The sequence below is a fragment of the Calonectris borealis genome, chromosome 16, assembly GCF_964195595.1.
Source record: "Calonectris borealis chromosome 16, bCalBor7.hap1.2, whole genome shotgun sequence".
Taxonomy (NCBI): Eukaryota; Metazoa; Chordata; class Aves; order Procellariiformes; family Procellariidae; genus Calonectris; species Calonectris borealis.
This window is the reverse complement of record NC_134327.1, coordinates 14,832,614-14,855,444: the sequence shown is the minus strand read 5'-3', so window position 1 is coordinate 14,855,444 and position 22,831 is coordinate 14,832,614. Positions and strand designations below refer to the sequence as shown.

General features: G+C 42.7%; 1 protein-coding gene across 11 annotated transcripts in view; it reads left to right on the top strand.

Annotated features, from left to right (window-relative positions):
• The window catches only part of TOM1L2 (target of myb1 like 2 membrane trafficking protein), a 56,941-nt gene that overhangs the window by 25,427 nt on the left and 8,683 nt on the right, over positions 1–22,831 (top strand). For 5 of the 11 annotated variants that reach the window (XM_075165435.1, XM_075165433.1, XM_075165437.1 and 2 more), the window contains exons 5-12: positions 1,606–1,740; positions 2,728–2,886; positions 3,656–3,772; positions 6,461–6,594; positions 9,040–9,088; positions 10,198–10,321; positions 11,432–11,549; positions 13,486–13,561. In XM_075165435.1, the coding sequence (XP_075021536.1) occupies positions 1,606–1,740; positions 2,728–2,886; positions 3,656–3,772; positions 6,461–6,594; positions 9,040–9,088; positions 10,198–10,321; positions 11,432–11,549; positions 13,486–13,561 (912 nt within the window). Of the gene's footprint in view, positions 1–1,605; positions 1,741–2,727; positions 2,887–3,655; positions 3,773–6,460; positions 6,595–9,039; positions 9,089–10,197; positions 10,322–11,431; positions 11,550–13,485; positions 13,562–13,790; positions 14,679–15,781; positions 20,529–22,831 lie in introns of those variants that run through there. The other 6 variants (XM_075165440.1, XM_075165439.1, XM_075165438.1 and 3 more) reach the window with 4 other exon arrangements.

Here is a 22,831-nt window from a genome sequence, read left to right as displayed (position 1 = left end):
AAGCCTCATTAAAAGTTGGGGGCAGCAATGTAGCATACTTTTGTCTCTAAGTTTCTTTTGAGTGATTATTAAATAGAGCATCCCTTGCCTAACATTTTTCACTGTTACTTGCAAATAGAGTTGAAGTGGGGAACACCATTATGTAGAAGCATCATTCAGATGACTTCTTATTTAAGTTGAAAATGCAAAGAAAGTGCAAGGGTAGAGTTACTTGTACAGTCAATATCTCTGTCAGAATTAGGGATGGTTTTGGAAGGTCAGTTCCAAGGAAACAGAATGGCTCTTTGCAGTCAGAGCTGTTTTCTCTGGCTCAAACAGGGCTGTTTGGACTTGCACTGCATCAGAACAGTTGATGCAGTTAATTTACTCCTAACAAAGCTGAGAAGCAAACCCAGAGTTGTTAGCTTGCAACTGATAATGGGTTGTCTCCTGGGCATGTAGGGTAGGAAACGCTCTTAGAATCGAACAGAATAGGAATGTAAGTTAAATATTAATATTATTTCTTATCTTGTTTTGCTAACTCTGATTTCTCTCCTCTCAAATATAAAAAGTGGTTAAAAGCAGCTTTTAAAATAAAAATAGTCAAAGAGCTAGTGTAAAAGTGATGAATAAATTAATCAAGTTCAGAGCCCACACACACGTCTCGCAGTAGTGCTGGATCCAGCACACTGATACTCTGCCTCACATATGTGGGGGCTTGGGGAATGCTTCATTTCTAACAGAGTCATAATATTTCAAATTTTCCTTCCCCTAAATTTTTAATATTTGGCTGATTTCCAGCAAAAGTGAAAGGGGGTAGAGGCTTTCTAGATATTATGCTCCTAGCAGCTTCATGAGTACAGGAGGCTGGCTAGCGAGAGAAACACTTAGCATTCCCACTGAAGGAAAAGCTCAACTGTGAATTGAAGTCTTTTTAGACACGAGAGAATTCATGCGGGAGAGATATTATGAATGTTCTGGTTGTGGGAAATTCTCCCTTTAAACTTGTTCTCTCTGACACACCAGGGTGTCTAAGTGTTGGATATGCTCTGTAAGAACCCAGGCTTCATTAGTTCTGCTGCTCATGGGACTGCATGTTTCACAATATAAGAAACTACCTTTTTTATTTAAGTTTGGTCCAAATAAAATACTGAAGAAAACCTGACAGCTGTGTTTTTTCTTTGGCAACAAATGAAGGTGTTTCACAAAGTAAATTGAGATGACCTAAGATTATTGTATGACTTTATGAATTTTGCTTAGATCAATTTAATCTTTCACACAGACCTCTTCTGGTGGGTCATTGGCCGTAGAATGTGCAAGAAAAGGTCAGCGTGCAATCACTGCTAAGTAGAGGAGATTGGAAGAGGCGTTCGTTTGCATTTACAGATTTTGATGATGTCAGGGGCTAGACATAGCTACTGTGCACCGGGTTCCTATTTTATATTTGAATAAAATGTGCACGTGACTGTCTTAATAATATTTGCAGGATCTTTTAGACCAGGTCTAATGATTACAGCTTCCCTTTGAAGCTGAAATACATGAAAGCTTTTGTAGTCAGTATCTGAGGTCAGGGTGGAGCTGGAACTTCGTTTGGAAGGTTTATGGATAATCCCTCATGTTTTCCAGGCTTGGGCTGATGCCTTTCGAAGTAGCCCTGATTTAACTGGAGTAGTGCATATTTATGAAGAGCTCAAGAGGAAAGGCATAGAGTTTCCCATGGCAGATCTCGATGCTCTGTCTCCAATACACACGCCACAGAGGGTAAGCTGCAGCATTGCAATGCCAGGGGTATTTTCCCAAGATGTCTAAATAGTTGGGTAACTACTCTTCTTTCCCCTCCTGTTTCTCTAAATTTGGCGCATTTTCTTACTCCTAGAATGACTTTTTTAATAGTGAAAGGAGTGTGTAGTGTAGGAGAAGCATAACGCAGCTGCATTTGACAGGCTGATAAGCTAATGGAATCTCCTCCCTTGAGTCAAACATCAATCTGAGAAGAGAAAAGAGTTTGGAGGAGGTTTGTACACTTGTCTTGTACCACAAAACCACCAGACAAATGCAACTAATTTGCTCAGAGAGAGTCCAGCAGGATATATGATTGAGATTTACTTCTTTTTCTCAAAAGTATGGTTGTTTCTGTTGGTGGTAAACCTGAACCAAGGCATGCTTGTCTTTCAAAGGTGTACAGAGCCTGAATCTCTCACGGAGCCCATGGTAACGTGAGGTCTTTACACCTTTGAAAAGTTAGGTCTGTAAAGGTGACAGAACTGCTGCTAGGAAGTAACTTAATGATCACAGGTGTTCTGGTTATTCACTCTGAAAACTGAAGTTAATGAATCTTTGAAGTGGTAAATGCAAGTGATCAAGGACTGAAAGTTTACAGTTTGTATGCCAAGATTAATTAAATCCAGTATCTATGTATCACATTGTTTTTTGTAAGCCTGCAACTTAATTCCTAGTTCAAAATTATAATTTTTTATCTTTGGCTCTAGTTTTTATTTTGCTTCTCATTTTTCTTGTAAAGGTAAATTGACTTAAATGCATGTGGCTTGGGTCAAAAGATATGGGCATGCATTTTTGTTGCAGCTGTCTGTTTATGGGCTGGCCTACCAGTCTGTTCTCGTAACTACACTGACCTTTTCCACAAGGTGCAATTATGTTCTATATTTGAATGTATTTGGCCTGAGATTGCTGACAAAGCAAGCGCTGTCACAATTCAGCTTTTGAACTCCTATCTTTCTGATGTGGCAGAGTGTTCCTGAAGTTGATCCTGCAGCAAATATGCACAATTCACAGTCTCAGCAAAGGATGAGCACCAGTTCTTATTCTTCATCTTCTCCAACGGCGTATTCTGCTCCTCAGGCCCCAGCTCTGAATGTGACTGGTCCCATCACTGCTAATTCTGAACAGGTATTGGGATGATGATTCTTTTGAGTGAGACTCTTTCAGCAGATTAAATTAGAAACCAATTTGCAGAGCAACTTTCATTTTAACTCTTTTGACTTTGATTGCCTCCTAGGTCTGGTTCTACTTAGTAATCTTTCCTCCTATTATACTGTAAAATCTAGGCTTTAGATTTGTGTGTATGGCCTCCTAATGGCAGCAGTTATGAAACCTCACAATCTGATATACCAGTCCACTCAGCGGTTGTGCAATCCATTAGCAGTTATTCTCATTAGTCCCCCTCCTTTAAAGGCACAGAATGTCTTGTAGATGCAGGAAGTCTTTCTAACAGGGGGTTAAATCTGCATCCATAAGACCCTTGCAAATGCCCTAATATAGGATCTTCTCTCTGCAAAAATAACAACTTCAGAGCCAAAGATCCCGCTCAAAAGTTGTACATCTTTCCCCACATTTGAGCAAGGCACGCAAGGTGTACTGCAGCTGGGTCTATTTTTAGCTGCTGTTTTCAATTGCTTCCCTTCCATACAAGCATAGCACATCTGGGTTTGTGATGATAGTGAGTGGTTCTACAAAGTTCTTTCCTTTTTCTGTTGCTTTTCTAAAATTCTCTACTGGGTAAACTTTTTATCTCTACATTTTTTTCCCTGCTAGAATTTCTGGAGCCTCAGATATCAAGTCAGACAGAACCGGAGGTATCACAAAGTCAGTTCTTGAAAATGATCTGCTTAAACCAAAAGATTATGCAGTATTTTGTTGTCTCTCTACCCCAATTTAGATTGCCCGGCTGCGCAGTGAACTGGATATTGTTCGTGGGAATACAAAAGTGATGTCTGAAATGCTGACAGAAATGGTACCTGGACAAGAGGATTCTTCAGACCTTGAGTTACTCCAGGTAACAATTTCCTAGCAAATATGATTCTGATCCTTTCTGTGCTTGAGTTTTTCTCGGGAGGTGTTTTTTGTTGTAGTTCACTTCATTGCCTTTGTTTGTTTGTTTTACAAAATTAATGTGGACTGCGCTTGACCCTGGTTAGTCTCATCACTTGATGTTCTTCATTGTTGAAGCTTCCAGTGACAAGGATTTCCTAACTTCCCTTGAAACTTGTTCCAGTGCTTTCTTCTCCGTGTAGCTAGAAATTTTTCCCAATGTTGAATATAAGGTCTCCTTTACCACAAAGCAGCTTAAAATTGTGATAAGCTCTGTAAGCCCTGAGCATTTCTGCTTCTTTTACACCCTCCATCATCAATCGTACAGTGGCAAAATATTCCGGGTCACTATGCAAGAAAAAAACACTCCATATTTCCAGCTGGGCTAAATATTGCCAAGGGTCTGTGGATTCTCTGCCATGCAAAATCTTATATATGAACTAACTGTCTTTCCAGAAGATGTGCTATAGCTTTTCCTGAAGGTAGTGGCTTAAGGCAGGCACTCAGGCGAAGTTTCATGCTGTCCGGAGAGTTAGACTGGGTAATTAGAAGGGGTTTCTTTGCTGGAAAGTCTCAATCCAGTGCCGCATTTATTATCTCAAAAGGGAAAGCAGTTTTGGTTGAGTTCATGTCTCGGGCTTCATACCTGTTTCCCCAGGCCAATGGTAGCGGGGTGCCCTTTTGCCTGAGGAAAGTAATACAGTACCACATGCAAGACAGATGAGGAATACTGTGATCTAGCATTCCAGCTGCTGCCCTTAACATGGTATTTGCCTTTCCATAGCTTCAGAAATAGGCTTCTGTTTTGATCTTCCAGCAGGGAGGATGGGCTCCCAGAGCAGTACATTTGGAGGAAGGCAGGGAATTGCTCTCTGTGATACATCAGAGTTGAAATCCATCCAAAGACTGGTCTCTCCCATGCAGCGGTATTGTGTGTTTGTCTCAGAGCCATCATGGCAGCTGATGAGAGGCTTTGCAATAAAGAGCCTTTCAGTTACTGCCCATTTGGGTTGGACTGTTCAAAACAAAAGAAGCTTCCAGGAAACGACGACAGACCAAAACAGCGTAGAACAGTTTGCTTACATTCAGAAACAACTACTAACATCTTGACAGCGTAACCTTACAGCATAGCTTTAAGGTGAAAGAACTTGATCATAAAATGGAGTGACAGCAGCGATTCTTTATTCCAACTGGTTCCCTTCTTTGAATGATGTATCCTAAATCTGAATCACAGAGCTGGGGAGAACCCGGTTTTGATCACAAAGGATGGTTAGTCTTTTGAAAGCTGTGAGCTGGGTGCTGCGTGCAAGGACTCCTTGCTTTGAGGTTTATATAGCCCTCCTCCTTAAATAATTCCTGACATTTTCTCCAACAATCAAATGTAAACAGCTTGCTAGAGAGCCAGCTCTGAGCAGAATAGATAGGTACTGTCAGCCCTCTTGGAAAGGCAGCAAACAAACCTCTGAAATGTCACAATCTGCTTCTAAAGTGATGGGATCAAAACTGACATTGGAGAACACATTCCTCAAGCTGTTAAGGCAGCTGGATTGCACTAGGTGAAATTTATCCAGAGCTTAGGATGTCAGACCAAGCAAGGAAAACAAACACATTTTTGCTTTCATCCCGAAGGTTGTGTACCAACAAGTCATCCTTGTTTAGTGCTGAATTTTTGCTGTGAAGTGGAGCTGGGGGGGGGGGGGTGTGTGGAAGATGACAGAGGGACATGCTTTAGTTGAAATGTCAGTGCTTATTGAAGTAAAACCGTGGGCCTAATCAGTAGCGCCATGCCATATGTCACATTTCTTCTTGTAGTTCCTCCTCAACATACCAGTTTTGACCTTTGGTCTTGAGTCTTTTCAGGAGTAATGAATTCTGCTAAGTAATTGGTGATGGAAGAGATGTCCTGGAAGCATGAGAACTCCTGTTTTAGGCAAACTCAAACCTAGATTTCTTGGCATGAGAGACTTCTAAAATAAATGCCCTTACTCTATATTCTTTAAAATTTTATTCTGAAACTCCCCACTGCCTTTTTGCAGTCTCTTGTCTGTGGACTTGTTCAGTTGAAGGGAATGTTTCTGTGTATAGTTCAATACCGAAGTGTGTGTGGAGTGCTCATCTTTTCATACTCCTGCTCCTTGTTTTGTGTTCACACTCATGTTCTCGGTAGTTGGTAAGTTCTGTGTCCCCAATCCATCTCTTCCTGCTGTGTAGCGCACACTTAGCTACCTGTGGTAGCCATGATGAACTTTCTTCCCGACTTGTTCCACCACGTGCATCTTTCATTTTTAAGGATGATATTGCCAAAAAGAGCAGATTGAATTTTCCTTGAAAGCTCTCTGCTGGAAAGCTGTTGTATTAACATGTTTTATTCTTAAAACAGATCACTAAAATACAGATATTTATTTTCGGAAGTGCTCAGAGTTAAAGAAGAATCAGGATGTTGAATTGTAAATAGGCTCTCAAGGTTTTATGCCATCGTCTCTTGAAGGGCATGTTTGATTAGATGTGCTTTTGGGTGACATTTAATCATGCAAAGATAGACTTGTCTTAGTGTTTCTCAGCTGGGGGATATGTTTGGCTGTGAACAGAGCTCGGCTAAATCTACTTATTGCTAACTGCTTATCAGAATGTGTGCACAATGCATTCCTCCTAGGAACTGAACCGAACTTGTAGAGCTATGCAGCAGAGAATTGTGGAGCTTATCTCACGAGTGTCCAATGAAGAAGTCACAGAGGAACTGCTGCACGTGAATGATGATTTAAATAACGTCTTCCTCAGATACGAAAGGTGGGGCACCTTTTCCATCAACTGTTTACATTTGTTCTGGGTTTTCACTTAAGTGTGAAGTAGGTCAGTTGACAAGAGTTGGCCGTCTGGGCCAATGCTCCAACATTACAAAATGCAGAGAACCAAACCACAGAAAGCATTTAGAAAGTCTTTTTGTGGTCTTCTATGGTAACATTCCTGTTTCAGTTGTTTCCTTTAATGCTATGGGAGGTTTTTTTTGTCCTAGCCATTGCATTTTTGTGGTGCATATCCGTAAAATGCAGGGCAACTTTGTGCAAAACTCTCTCAACTAGCAGAGACTTGAGTCTGCAAGTCCTGTTGTGCAATGCTATACAGACGTAGGGACTTGGGACCGAGAATAGCACAGCCACAGTCACTAGTTCCGCTTGCTAGCCTGGGCTCTGCACAAATGCTTGTGCTGCTTCCTGGCTTAGGGAGGCTCCCGTGAGCTCTCCCTGTCTTCTGATCTCTGGGCTTTCTAGTGCCAGTACTGGTGCAAGGGGAGCTGCCTGAGGTGGGCGTGACCTTCGTGCACGTAAGGGTTTTGTTTTTAAGTAACACTTAAAATCTTGAAAAAAACCTGTCTTGTGCAGAGCTGAGGTTTTGAAGAGTTGGTCTGCAGGAATCATCCTCAGGGGCGAGACTTGGGTCATAGGACATGTTAGACAAAGGCGCTGTCAGCCACATCTGCTGCAGTAGGTGACACGTGATACAGCAGTCTTGGGAAAGTTTAATCTTCCCCTTAATGACAGGCCTGGGGAGGGAGGCACTAAAGAGTAGCCTTTGTTCCTGGCTCTTAGCACAGGGCTTTGTTTCTCAAGCCTTTAAAAATATATTAGACTCTAGATCTGTGAATCTGTGCTGTCACGGCAAAGGCTGGAAAGGAGACTCAGTGGCCTCGATTTTGTCTTTGATTTAGTTGTTCAGAGGAGATTGGGTCAAACTTTGAAACAAATGCTGACTTTTTATGTGAAATGGAATGTGTTTCATGCATGAGAATAATTCTACAAGTGGCAGAGTGTAACTGTCACTAAGGCTTAGTCTGGTCACCCTTAATATTTTTTCTGTTTTCCGCCCTCTGCGACTTTGCTGACTGGGGCTAATGTATTTGTAGTCATTACACACTGAAAGGTGAGCTGAGTGATGTTAGCAAGCTATTTGTGGTGGAATAGCTGCACTGGTCTGAACGTTTCAATAAATTCCAGTTCCTCCTCTGCTATTCCAAAAGCTCCACATTCATCACGCTGATTTCTGCTATGGGTACCGAGCTCTGTCAGTGACTCAAGCAGGAGCTCTGGCCTTCGCTGTGGAGCTTTGGATGTAAACGAACGTGTGGTTTATAAGCCTTTTGGGTGAGAAATACGAGGTGGGAGGTGTCTTAGGTTTCCAGCTAAGGGAGCTGGATTTCCAGTAATAGTAGACACCCACAGTTTCCTAAAATTGAAATTTGGACCCGAATTTGTTTTTCCTGCCTTCTAAGCCTGCATTTTCCTCTGTTACATTAAAAAAACATTTTAGTTTCCTTGAGATTCCCTGTTGCATTTTGTCCATCTGGGAGAAAACCCACAGGACTATATGAATATTATGTGTTTTTTACATGTGAAACTACTTTTAAATGAGGAAAAACTCTAACTTCAGAGAAATCATGATGCTTTTCCTGGTAAGGAAAGAGATTGGACTGGCCTCAGACAGGCCTTGGGAGGAGGTAGTTCCCCCTGGTTTTTTTGAGTTCATGAAGGCTGGATTTAGGTTTGCGGCCCCAGATGCACAGCTGGTTGGGGGAGGAGTAGAGAAGAGACCAGATCTTGACTAGCCAGACTTCTTCCCCTAAGAAGTATGAGGACTTTTATCCAACATCATTACTTTTCATTCTTGGAAAATACCAACCTATTTGAACATAGGCTCTGACGATCCTTGAGCTGACCCAGAATGTTGTAAAAAATGTATTTGCTAAGCATTGTTTCTCTTGCCATGTGCTGCCTGGGTAGGGCTGTGCTAGCGTGTATATGGCTTCTAATTTACATGGTTTGCAGCAAGAGGGAGCTGTTAAGTGGGAGTAAGACTTGCTGCGGTGCTCAGCTTATTTAGCTGGGAGCATCAATCTTGCTGCAGTTCCTCCTGTCCCTTGGCTAACAGAATAGTCTGTCAGGAAGCACTTAATGAAAAAAAAACAAAGACAAATCCTACAGTGTTTTTCAGGCATGTGTGTGCTGCAAGATCAGATTAGTCAACTTAATATCCACATTTGCCAAGAATGCAACTTCTGTAACTATCCTCCCTTTGTCCTAGCTTGGAGTTAAGGCTTCCAGGGTTCCTTCTTGAACCAACGAAAACTAAGTTCAGTAGCAAGCGTGTCATGGCTTTGTTATAAACTTGTGTTTTTCATTGTTTATTGGTGGCTTTGATAGTCCATGTTCATTTTTTGTTTTTTTTTTTTCTAAACAGATTTGAACGATATAGATCAGGACGTTCAACACAAAATGCCAGCAATGGAGTAAGTACCTAACTCCATTTATTGTATCAGCAGACACACCATACTAGTACTGACATTATTAGTATCAGACTTTTTATCTGTCCAGCCCTGTGTCCTGCCTGTAGTGGCTAATAGTGGATACCAGGAAAAGAGCGTAAGAATTTGGCAAACCTCAAGTGGCAACTTTTAGCTCCGGAATACTAAAACATCTCTGTGTTTACAATCCTTGATGGATTTTCTTTCCTCTATTAACTTTTTCGGTTGCTTTTGAGTCCATGCAGACTTTAGGCATTCGCAATATCCTTAAGCAGCGAGTTCCACAGTTCCGCTAGACATTTTTACATATTTATGTGGGTATGTGTATATAATAAATATTTTGTTTATGTTTGAACAAGTCAATTATTTTTATTTGATCCACCTAAATTTTCTTCACTGTGTCTTACAATACCACTATTCAGATTCATTTTCTTCATGCCACTCATAATTTTAGGAACCTCTCTCATCTCCTTTTTCAGCAGCTCCTTTCCAAGCTGAAGAGTTACATTTCTAATTATTCTTTCAATGAAAACTATTTTATAGTTGTTTTATAGTGTTCAAGATCTGAGTTCATGATGAATTCATACGTGGCACTATTACATTTTCTATTTTGCTTTCTTCTAACAATTTCCACTATTGGCTTTGCCTGTTTGAGTGCCACTTCTGCTGCAGTGTGATGCAAACTTCAGCACAGGCTCTGCATTGTAACTTTGGTCACAACAAATGAGGTTTGTTTCTGAAAACAGTTTATACCTAATGTGGAAGATGTTAGCAAACTCAGTTTGACTTAAATCTGATGTTGATCCAGTGCTAAAAGAGGTGGAGAATGTAGACACATTAGCTAAATCTGAAGAGGTGCAGATCACCTCCAGGAGAGTTCCCTGCTGTGCTGAGCAGTCAAACTTGAGGTTTTTTTGGTGGCTGACCCTTTTTATTCTGCACTCATCACCGTAGTATCCAAGAGACTGGTCCATTTGGCAGTGTGCAAGAGAGATCTTTTTAGGAAGCACCCATTATTTTTTGGTGTTTAATGTTGAACTGCAAGAAGAAATATTTGGCATGTGTAACTTGCTGTGGTTTTTGTGTCCCAACAGGTACTGAATGAGGTGACAGAAGATAACTTAATAGATTTGGGTCCTGGCTCTCCAGCTGTAGTGAGCCCAATGGTTGGAAACTCAGCACCCGCGTCTTCGCTTTCTTCACAGCTTGCAGGGCTTGGTGAGTACCTGATCTAAATAGTGCTGATGAACACGAGGCTGCAATGCATGGACTTTTTCAAGCCTGACCAGTCTGTGAGTCTTGAATAGCCATGTGGGGGCTGCTAGGCAATCCAAGTGTGTGAGTGTGGGAGCAAGTCTGAGCGGTTGCTGAGGTCTCTGTGACCGATCTGAACACCTAGTACAAGCTCTTATCGCAGTGAGCTGTTGGGTTTTACGAGGAGCTGTTTTCCTCTTTCACTTGTGGGTCAGGGAGTTTCTGCTCCCTTTGGCTCTCCACTACCTGATTAATGTTGCCATGTAGCCTTCAGAAGGCTTGGGTACATGGCTTACAGGATTAGGAAGGCTTTCCCATTCCCCCGCACTGTAGCGATCTGTAACTGGGAACCAGCCTGGCACAAAGGGAGGGATTTGGTAACCAAAGGGAAGAGTGAAGGAAAGGATGCAGGTTCTTGTTCATGGTAAAACTTGTAGTACTACTTTTATTTCTGCATAGGTATAGCTCTCCATGAAATCAGTCTGGTGAATGTTCTTGATTTCCCTTCTACAAATGATATTTGAAATCTTTGGATGAAAGGTTTTATGAAACTGTTAGGTGTTTTACATTAAATCAAACCAAAGATTGCTTGATATGATCACTTGGTTTGACTGAAGGTTCTCCACCTCTTTCAGCACTGCACCAATATCATATCACTTGATCTGAAACTATTGATTTTACGGTCAATAGCTGAGAGACAACATTGTGGAGAAGACGAGTGTCCACGCCCCAAATCTTCGACCATGTTAGTGAATAGTAAATATCTCAGGATGAGATTGGCAGCAGGTGCACACCAGTTCCCAAATGCTGGCTTTTCGATGAGGAATACTTACAGTGTGGTGCTTCCAGGAGGAATAAGACAATCTCCACATTTGTCCTTTAAGAAATGCATGGTTAGCAGCCTCCAGCCTCTTCTGGACAGAATTGTGCTCAGTGCTACAATGGTTAACTAGATGATCTCTGTAGCTGTCCTGTATTGTTAATGACTTCCTCTGTAACCTACACAGTCATGGCAGTGGTGCTTGCATATGTTTTGCTACTTCATTGGTTTGCTTTTTTTGCCTCTGGTTGCAGACTTGGGTACAAACAGCGTCAGTGGCACACTCAGCTCTCTACAACACTGTAATCCTCGTGATGACTTCGACATGTTTGCACAGACAAGAGGCAGTTCCTTGGCTGAGCAGCGAAAGAAGTATGTTGGAGTTTGTCTTTAGTTCTGTTTGAGTCATGGCATTGCTCTTTTCTAAGGGCATAAATCTGAAACTTCTTGACTTCATTCCAGACTAAAAAAGTAGTTTTGGTGTATGTTTTTGTGCTTTTAATCTAAGCCCTATCCTGTTGGTCATTATTAGTATGAGCAAGTGGAGAAGTTCCTGCTGCTGGGCAGAGCAGACTGGCTGAGTAATGTTATTTGACTGTCTTAGTTAATGAGCTCACTGGAAACTTGGAAATGAACTTGCCTTTACTTCTGCAGATGCTTCCTCTCATAAAGGCTTGTCATCCCATCCACCGGCCAGTGCTTGAGATACAGGAGCATAAGGGTCCTTCACCTGAAGGTCATGGATATACTTTGGTGACTGAATTACTGTCATCAAGGGTTTGGAAACAGAATTACCATCCAGTTAAACTCTCCCTTTGGCCCAGCAGTCAGACTCTCGCAGGCTGTCAATGCAGTGTAGCTTCCCTGGCTGCCGTGCTATCCCTAATTTGTTTATATGCACAGGGCTTGCATCTCTAGAGCTGCAAATCTGGCACTTTCAAGGGTGTTTAACAGGTCCAATTATTTTAATATAAAATAAATCTGTGCAATTATTAAGGAATCCTTTGATCCCTGTCAAGTGAGATTCAGTAAAAGACACACTCAGGTATTTTTCTTTCATATATTATTTCTTGCCTTCTTCGGGTTTCAGATTCTAGAGGATGTAGTGGTTACCAGCAGTCAGAACATCATCAATACCTTGTCTCAAACTAAGAAATGTTGTTAAATAGTTTAGCTCAGACCTTAGCAGATTATCAGAAACTTACTAACTCTGGAAAACTTGAGCCATCAAATTTACTGGCATCTTTTATTTGCAGTCATCAGTATAGCTATTAGTACTGCCTCAGTTGTAGTATCAAGGTTGAGAGGACGTGCTCTACTGTAGAGGCATGTATACCACTGGAGATTTCAGGCTGAGAACCCTAATGTATAGTCAGAAAGGGGTTGCATTGCAGAGAGATCTAATGGAGGTCCCTCTGTCTCTGGTGCTAAATGAAGCACGAAACTAGTCTTCCCACACTGCACCTCTATCTCCTCCTGCAAGCTAATGGAACAAAGGAGCACGTATCAGTCCATGATGTCACAAGGGAGGACTGCTATATCTTCCTTCGATTGTACGCTATATAAATGGAGCAGCAGTAAAGATGTGAGTGTGACTTGCCATGGTGTGTAGGAGAGAGCCTCTGGGTGCTGTGCTCAGAGCTTGGGAGAAGCCAGCACGCTGGAAAGGAAAGTGCTCCTCCTGCTCAGACACGCGGCTCCTCCCAGGGGCTGATTTATGGGCAGGTGTTGGCATCTGCTTCAGCTCATGATTCGCCACTGTGCTCTGAGAAATGATGCTATTACCTCTGTCGCCTGACTGCTACATGTCCCTTTTGCAGAGCAATTTAAGCAGCTTTTTAAAAATCCAACCTCTGTAAATAGTGCATTTCTTTGCATGTTTCACTGTCGTTGCTTAGTTACGTTTCATCTGTCTTCAAGTCTCCCTGTGCCTTCCCCCATGCACGCATCAGGTTCAGGCTTCCAAATGTCATCTTCAAAGCTTTGCAAAACGCAATCTGTAATCAGGCCTCTTTTCATAGTCCCCTGCTAGTTCTTGGACATGCTTATGGTGCCTCGAAACCTATTTGCCTACCTTTCATAATGCCAGTCTTATTCTTTTTGCTTCAACATGCTTACTGAAACTGATGGATGGTCTTTATACAGAGCACACTCCTCTTCTTGGAATACCCTTAGTACACCTGAAATCTTGTTACGAAAAAGAATGTGCTTTCTGATTTCCAAGGAACTATATCAGAGCAGCAAGTGCATTCTGCATGGGTGACTGCTGGAATTCCTTCTAGTTGTGTGGTTTGTTCCTTTCTTTCAGTGTGACGTATGAGGATCCACAGGCTGTCAAAGGACTAGCGTCTGCTCTGGATGTTCGAAAACAGAACACAGGAGGGGTAGGTCGTTGCTCTGCGTTTTGTTATCTGAAGCCGTGTGAGAAATCCAAGCTGTAGGCAGCTGCTTTGACCAAGACTTCTCATTCTGTATTCCAGCGACATGCTAGTACTGGCTATTTTGAAATTGATATCTAGGAGCAAGTACTTGCTCAGTAATGATCTCTAAAGAGCTGCTACTTAGCACACCAGCTTAAAATCATGGTGTGTAAATTCTCCTGTGTTCTTGCAGCTTGCCTGGGGGGTCTAGCTCTTTGACTGGAATCACTGCTGAAAAGAATAAGTACGGAACATCCTGTGAACACTGGTGTGCATTTGTTTGGTTCGGTTTTGCTTATGAAAGTTCTTGCCATCTTAATCTATTAGACTTTTCTTTAAGAGCATGGATACACGAGCAAGTTACAGGGAGAGAAATTATGTAGACTTTTAATGCTTCACATGCCTTGCCATAACTGCCCTTGCATGCAGTCTGCATTGTCTGTCCCAGGGCAGGCTCCTGCTATCTTGTGTGGGCAGAAGAGGCCCTTGTGCTGTCACCTCACAGCAGCTGATGGTAGAAATGTGTTTGAGAGAGTGAGCTTGGCCAGCTTTGTCTGCATACCTTGGTGAAGGCAGAAGTGAAAAGAGCTTTCAGATCGTCCCTCGACCCCTTTCTACCACCCTGCTTTTTAAAACTGTCCTGCTCTTTTGTACTCAGCTGTGTGCAAGTTTTTAGATGACGGAGCAAGTTCAGAGCCTTTTCCCAGTCTAATTTTGGTCTGTGCTGACCACTAGGGAGCATGGCAGAGCCAGTGTAGCATGGGAGAGCCAGTGCAGCATGCACACACCTCCCTCCAAGGACAATTGCCTCCCCATGCCTTGGCTGATCCCGCCCTGGCTCTTTCATAAGTTGAAATGGGAGTGCTCGTGGCAGCTGGCATGCCTGGCAGCTTGTGCTCTGAGCCAGGGAGAATTTGCGTTCGGAGCCAGCTGGGGTCAGATCACAGCTGCCTGCCTGCCTGGGCCATAGTTCAGTGGTAGCAGGGCTTCAGCAACGAGTTCTTATGGAGCATCCCCCCGCCCCACAAATCTGTCTGCTTGTTCCCGTCCCTGTCCTCCTGCAAAAAGGGTTATTTATAACCCCGGTTTCAAGCTCGGCCCCACAAAAACCCATGCAGCAGTACTGAGAGAAAAGGGGGAAGCACGGGGAGGCAGGGACAGAAGTATATTAAGGGGGGTGAGAGAGGAACTCCTGAAGGCAGTGTGACAACCCAAGCCCCCAGTATCACTGAGCTGTGTTATTGGCAGGACCTGGGAAAGGATTTGAGATTCTGCTCTTTGTTCCTGGCTAACCAAACGCAAGGGGCTTGCATTTAGCTACTGGTCACGGGGGCTGTATTCCCCTGGTGGCCACGGGGTCATGTCCTTATTTATTAACACTTTTGTTCTCAGCCAGTTCTGCTTGAGGCACCGATGCAACGTGTCATTCACACCAGCGTAGCTGCTGCTCTGCCCCAAGTGTTGTCAGTTCAAAGGGCTGTGTCTAAGCTAATCTGACGGTCAAAGTTTTTTTGGGCAAACGCTTTATGGGTTGTGGAACTTTGGGCTCTGAGATGTTGTTGAGACTTTCAGCCTCTTTTCAAAGGTCCTGATGACTGTATCGTGTAATCAGAATAGCTTGTTTTGAAATGCAGTCTTTCGGTAATTGGTAAACACTACTTTTTATCAAGTGTTGTGAGGCTTGTGGGTGTCTCTTCTTAAAGGAAATAAAAATTAAACTCTCCTAAAGTTACCAGCCCCAGCATGTGTAGGAAAAAACTGGCAGTGCTCAGTAAATGAAAGACACACGTTAATTTGGATAGAGAGCTAATTTAAGAACAGCTCTAGGGAGGAGCCAAAAGCTTCGCAACGCATTCTTCACACACATCTTGTTCCAGCACAGTTGTCCAGTGGTAAAATTCAGCACATCCGACGTTTCTAATGTAGTCATTCTCAGAACAGTCTGTAGAGAGATGGCTGGTCACGTGGCATTAGCTGTCTTTTAATATGATTTAGCAGCTGGAAACAAGACGAGCTAAAAATACACTGTTTTCTTAATATTGCTTTTCCATGTTGGGAATTGCTTTTGTTGCCACAGAGTTGTTGCGTGATCACAACTGGGAGGAGAGGTGTCCAAGAAATAATTCTCTAGTGTTACACAGATAGTAGATGAAGTTGGAGTGATTTCCCTCTTTTTTTTTGCAGCACAAGTACTGAAATGAGACATAAAAGATTACATCTGATTCTCCATTATCTGTGGTAATGGGAACAGGATACGTATACCCACGTATTCGGGTATCTGGATGGAAGTACATAAACACACCAGTGGCTCTCTGCTGAGCTAGCCCAGTTCTGGCAGGGCCAGTGGGCTGGAGCCGCTGCGCTCTGCTGGTCCCGAGCAAGCCCCTCCAGAGCTAGAGATGACTCTGCATGGGGGCCCTGGCTCAGGGATGAGATGCTGAAAGGCAAGAAGCCATCTTGAGAGTCTTTGCATTGCTGTGCCATGCAGCCTGCAGCCTGCACAGAGGGAACTGGATGCATCAGCGGTCCTTTTAACCTCTGCCATTCTTAGAGATGGGCAGTTTGAAAGACTGCCAGAACACTGCAGCAAACTGCCATTACTTACCCTCCTGCTCAACGCCATCATTAGAGCTGCCGTACTGTTAGAGTTTGGGGCAGAGTCTGTCTGCTGAGATCAAGGACATAAATAGGGTGTGCTGCAACTCACAGCTTCATAAACACGGGAGACTCCACAGTGCGTAATACTAGTGTTTTCAGTAAAGTCTGACTGATTTTAGTAGGTTGTATAGCCTACACTTTTTCTTCTTCTAAGAAGACGACAAACATCAGCCTCATTACTAGTCAATGATTTTTTTTTTTAATATCAGCGTGGAGGAAGTGCTAAAATTCTGTGAACTGTCGGTAGGAAGTGCAGAGGTCGGGGTGAGGTCTGTCCCTCCACGGACAGAGCTGACAGGCAGCAGAGGGGGATGCAGCTGCTGCCAGAAGCTACCATAGGCAACTCTGTGTGTATGTATATGTGTATGTGAAGTTTTTAACTTGCTGCTGTTATATTACTTTATCACGGGTTGTTGCTGTGGTTTCTCTCTTTATGGACCTTTCTGTTCTCAACACAGAGGAGAGGTAAAGGTGGGAACTCAGACATGGAGCCCATAGACAAGTGGCTAATTACACAAGGAATGGTGAGGACTTCACCAATGAAGCGATTCCTACTGCCCACCCCAGTCCCTTTACCTAGAATAACCATCCTCCATTCACCTCTTGTCCTGCCCTACTGAACCACTTGAAATCAGACAGTACAAGGAGTTTTTTTCCCATTTACATCATTACCTGGGGCAAAGGGAAAGATTTGCACCAATTTATACAGCATAAAGGCCTGTAACCAACTGAATCATTTGTAGGATCCCACATCACCTTCAGAAGAGGCCTGGGGATCCAATTAGTTCCTTATACTGTCTTGATTTATTTATGCAGTATCCACTTTTCGAGGGATAAACACAAGTCTCATGGATCTTGTTCAAAAAGAGGACACTTTCTACGTATCTTTAAAGCAGCCTCTTCTGGTAGTGCTGAACTTCATGGTCTGGAATAAACATACGGAGCTTGTAGGATCATACCTAGTTGAACTGAGTAATGTAGGGATAGTTCTGTATGAAAGGAAGGGAATGGGAGAACTGCTACCCAGATTGACATCTTCCACCCCAATCAGGGAATTACACTGGCATTAAGATTCAGACTCCAAAAGGTACGACAGTGTTTCTGGCTTTAAGGATTTAATTCCCGTGTCTAGTGATGCCAGTGCTCTGATAAAATCAAGCTTCTGAAGATCACTGAATCTTTGCACATTTTGACCTTGTTTGAAGTTGTCCTTCATCAACATGCTTGCCGAGAGAAGTTCAAAAGCCTGCTTTAAGCGCAGAAGTCAGAGGTAGGTAAAAAATAGCCTCAGCTATGCCTTAAAGCCGAGTTCTAAGACCAATTTTGTATTTTTGGACGACGTAATCCATCACTTTAAGTGTTTGAGATTAGTACCAATAATGTGACCTAACTGTTCAAAGTCCTTCTGAGACAGTCCTGACTGCAGCTGAGTTCAGAAAGGTGCAGTGCAGAATTCCCTCTGGGCTGGGGTGTGTGTGCAGTGCAGCGTGTGGGGCTGTGCCTCGGGAGGCCCATGGAATGGGAACGCCTCACTCCGGGGAGAGCCTTGAATGTCCCGGACGAAGCCACTCAGTGCTTACAAAGAGAAACATCCCAGAGAGTTTAAGGTTGAGAAAATCCAGAGTGTGCAATATCAGAGTGCACCAACTCTGTGAAACACTTTGCATTTATTCTTCTAGATTTAGGGCTAATCCAGATTATTTCTGAGGGCCAGCTTGTGAATTTGTCAGAAGTTTGCATGGCTGGTGCATGCACAGTAATTGGATACGTGCATATATACGGTCGTATCTGCCTGTCGGTGCAAGCACCCAGAAGTAGTTCTGTGCCTGCTAGCACACGTGGGTAAGCCCAGCTGTAGGTACTTGTCCTTGGGCACCAGAGTTTCACTTCAGTGCTCGTCAGAGACCCACAGCTCGTAACATGAGAGTGAAAAGCCATAAAGTGAGCAGCGCTTGCTTTGCCTCTGATACTGTTGACTGTGGTTCACAGAGGCTCTTGCTGTTTGGTGGCTCTGTTGCAGCCAGAGATGTACTATGCCCCTGTTAGATGTTCATCCATAATGAATAATCCAGTGATTGAGTTAGTTCCTCTTCTTTGCCTTTCCACTGTTTACAAGAGCAGGGAAGCATGAAATCGGCACCCCTGCTGTTCACACCACTCACACCACTGCTTTATTAAAAAAACAAACACAATATTCGTTCATTGGCTTGTGGTTATTCAGTCTGGAAAAAGGATACTGCAGCATTCATGGAGGCATACGGATTTGGGGAGGGAAGGGATCTGGCTGTCCAGCCAGTCACTGCTCTTACAAGCCTGTCACCTTGTTTGTATGCTAAATATGAGAGAGAAATACCTAAAATAAAACTAAACTAATCATTAACTCCGTTTCTCTCTTAACTGGCTGTAGTTCTTAACTGTATTTATTAATACGACTTTGTAGCATTTTGCAATACCAGTGGAATAATTAGCATCCCAGGTATGAACTTGATGTTCTTTGGTAACTTTTTGTACTTTTGAGATGAGGGGGGAAAGAGGGGTGAGCTGACATTGCCATTACCTGTGCCTGTACAACACTAAGACTACTGAAAGGGTATTCTACACCTGCCAGAGTGGTACTCGCATCCCTCATGACGTGACGTTGTTCTTTCCAAACTGTGATACATTTAAGTTTAGGGTTGAGTTCTTCCCACTCTATTTCTGTGCATCCCGGTTCACCAACACACCTTTGCAGAGGGAGGCTTGTTCAGGGCTCCGTGTGTGTACTCTCCCAGTGAATTTGGCAGCATTGTTTGTGTTTCAGCTTAATCTACAGCTCAGTTCTGCTGGCAAGGTGATGCCAGGACCGTGGAGACACAAACCACACCTTTATCCATTCCAGCTATGCCTACAAAACTAACATAGACAAAATAATATCTGCAGAAAATGTTCCTGGTTTAAACATGACTTAGGGATGTTAGCTGAGCTGTTCCAGTACCAGATCCGCAGTGTAAGGTCTCGGTTCTTGGAAGTTGGGCCATGCAGGTGTCATATAGGGGTCTGTATCAGCAGCTCTTAGGCACAGACTTTAGCATAAGGCCACCATGTTTTAGTGCGGGTAATTCCAGTTCCCTTCTCATGAGATTGGGTAGCTATTGAGATTTGCATGAATATATTCATTTGTTAGAATAATCTTATCACCCCACTCACATGCCAAATGGATATTTCTTATGAAAGTGAGAAGCAGGTGTTGCTTAAGCCACCATGTCAGGACAGACATTATTTGGGACAGTGGCAGGGGAAGAATGAAACTGAACCAGAATTCACAGAAAGTGATATGAACAGCTTTGAGCATTGCATCCTGACCACCAGCAGCATGCCTGGCTAGAGAGGAGATTCCTCTCTGTAGTAAAGATATGTGAGTAAAGATTAAATGAAACCTTCGCTGAGATGTTGTTAATTGGTAACAAAGTGGGATGCCACTATGTATGCCTTCAATGGAGAGAGAGGATCTAAGATGTGGAAGTGACTTGGATAACATGAGACTGTTGAAATACATCATCTTCTTGGAGACTAAAGTGCTTGAGTTGTGGACAAACTGAGAAATAGACGTGTGAAGATCTCATTTCTTCTGTGTAGTGGGACCCCTCTCCCTTTTGAAGGCAAGCAGGCGTGTTCCCTTGTTCTGAAGACCACGTGGGTTTCATTACCTGTCCAGCCATGGCATTTTACGGAGCACTCTACAGGGACAATGTGATACCCCATGTGAACGAAGGCTTTCGCTGTCTGGACATGCCTATCAGATCCAGACTGGCTGGTTGTTGTACGGGCACAACAGGCTGTGTTGGGGACCATACTGCACCTGAGCTCTTGCCTTCCCCATCTACGCGATGTATAAACACAGCTACAAGTAATCAAGTAGCTAATTCAATCCTTACCATGTAAAGTCAAACATGTTCTAATATTGAGGCCAGGCAGCTATTTCAAGATCACAACAGCTTTAAATAGATGGTAAGACTGTAGTGGTAAGCTGGAGTAGACTGCTAGCGTGCATCTTAGTGCTCTAGTTCTGCTGCCATAGGAATGACAGACGTTTCTTTACTATTGCTAACTAACGGGGGAAATGAATAGCAGGTAACCAAGTACTGGTGTCAGCTTTGTTAAACATCTAGAAAGAAGTGGAATTAACTAAGTTACTACAAGACAGTAGTCTAGCAGCAATTAGCATGAACCTTGTTAAACATTTTAAGAACATTAATGAGCTCACCTAGAGACCTGAATTGTCATTTCATACCTGCTTCTTTTCCAGTGGGATCATTTTTTAATAGAAATAAAATGTGATAATAATAACCTCAAACTGTCTTTTTAAGGGTAGAATATTGGATTTTATGACTTCTGAGGAAATATATTGGCAATACTCTCTGGCTTTTGATTGCTAGTGAGAACACCAACACAATCTAACTTAGATAAGTATGAACTTGAATTCCAGGTTCCTGTGGGATTTGTGGGATTGAACGCTTGCTTTTGTTCTCCCAGCCCTCCTTTTCTATTTCCCTTTCAGGACTGTTGAGATGATCCCATTTGTAGGATTTTCCAAAGACTAAATAAAAAAGGAATTTGAACAATGAGCCCAACTTTTAATTAAAGCCAGTTACTTGAAGTACTCAAAAATATCTTGTGACTTAATTTCCATTTACTTTGAGTATAGACTTTTAAAAAAGAAATCACAATATCATTATAAAAACAGCTCTTGCAGCCAACACTGACTATCTAGGGAGCTGTCTTGCCAAGACTGAGAGCCTCACTAGACCATATATGTTTGCATAATCAAAGTATTAACAAGACGGTATCCCATTCTGGAGTCATTTCCATGTAGTCTGCGGCTGCCACTGCTGTTTGTTCCCAGAGACTGTTGTCTTTTTTAATGTGTAAACTAGCTAATTTATTTTTACATTGCTTCTGTTGTGTTTTAGGGGATTAGATTTAACAAAACTCCCCTACGCATTTTTTCAGTTTAGGGCTTCTGAAGGGGGAGACTTGCCAAACACACAACTGACTGGTAAAAAATGAATTTCTGTGTGTGGTCAGTTTCAAATGAAATATAAATGGTACAACGTTATAGTTAAAATATTTTAAAACTTCCAGTTACTCTTGAGAGTTCCCCCCTCTTTATTCTTGAACAAATTAAACCTGATACATTTAACCCATGTTTTATGGGGAAAATGGGGCTCAGAGTCTGAGGAAGGTAAATTGGAAGTTTGAGCATGGAAGGAGCAATACATACCAACCCTTGGCTTTTCTGTAAGCGTGCTGGAAGATGGGGAAGCTTTTTAAAAGGTCAGTGCTGAATAGCAAATGGCTGACATGCTCAAATGTTTATCTAACAGCTCTCTCTGCTTCTTATATATGACCTGCGAGAAGTGTTCTTGCACTTCTGAGGTTTTTGTTTCTTTGTTATATAAAGTAGGTCTGTCTGACAGTAGAATTCCTTTTTTTCTTTTCTTTTCTTTTCTTTTCTTTTCTTTTCTTTTTTTTTTCTTTTTTTTTCTTTTTTTTTCTTCTTTTTCTTTTTTTTTCTTTTTTTTTTTTAAAATCTTCCAAAACACAGCAGCATAGACTCCTGTACCGCTGAACTGTTCTTTGAGGACTCCTGCAAACTCAAGAGTCCTGCGATTTTCAGGAATCCATTACTTGCTCAGTCATCTGTTGTGTTTTCAGGATAACCAAGATTTGAATTGCTGTTCCTCCTAATATAGGGACTGCAGTACCACCACACTTTTTAGAACAGCTGCTGTTATTTTATTCACAGAAAACCAAAAAAACTTTGCTGTTTTCTTCCTCCTCTCCATATAGATTTTCTCATCCTTAAAGAAACGTAAGTACCTTTCTGAGCTGCAAACTAGCCAACAGCTCTGAAGACTACACCTTCCAAGGCATTACTTACTGTGTGCAGTGTTAAGCAATACAGGAGAGAGACAGCAGTGAAACTTCTGCAGTAGGTTTTAGGTTGCTGTAGGCTGAATAAATTCATTGCTTTGTATCTCTGAAGAGAAGTATTTTCCATAGCTGTTAAACTAACAAGCCAGTTCTACAAGCTGCAACTTGTCCTTGGGAAGGAACATGTTGGAAGATGTCTACAGAGCCCTCCTCTTGGTAATGGCCATCTGGGCCAGCTCGCAGCAGCTTCAGCACACTGCATTAGTGTTGCACGTGCATGATTCAGCTCTCCATTGCAAATTAAAAAGGGGCAATTATCCTTAATCTGGCCCATTCCAAAGGAAACTGCAGGAACTTATTTTCTGTTTGGGATCTTCATGTATTAGCTGAAAGCAAAATGACAACTTGCACCTCTGACCCTTCTTGGATCTGTCACGTGCACTTGTCCAGCAACCTGCAGAGTTGGATCCAAACCACCTTCCCGATGCCTCTCTTGGTGGGAGATGCTTTGGATTGAGCCCTGGATTTCCAGTCGTTTGACACAACTAGCCCACCTTAGCAGACCTCACCTCAAGCAAGGGCTTAACTGACCTCCTCAGTGCAAAGGGCCACTTGATTAGAAGACAAAATTCTTGAGGAGCTCCGCTAAACAACATCAGCCTG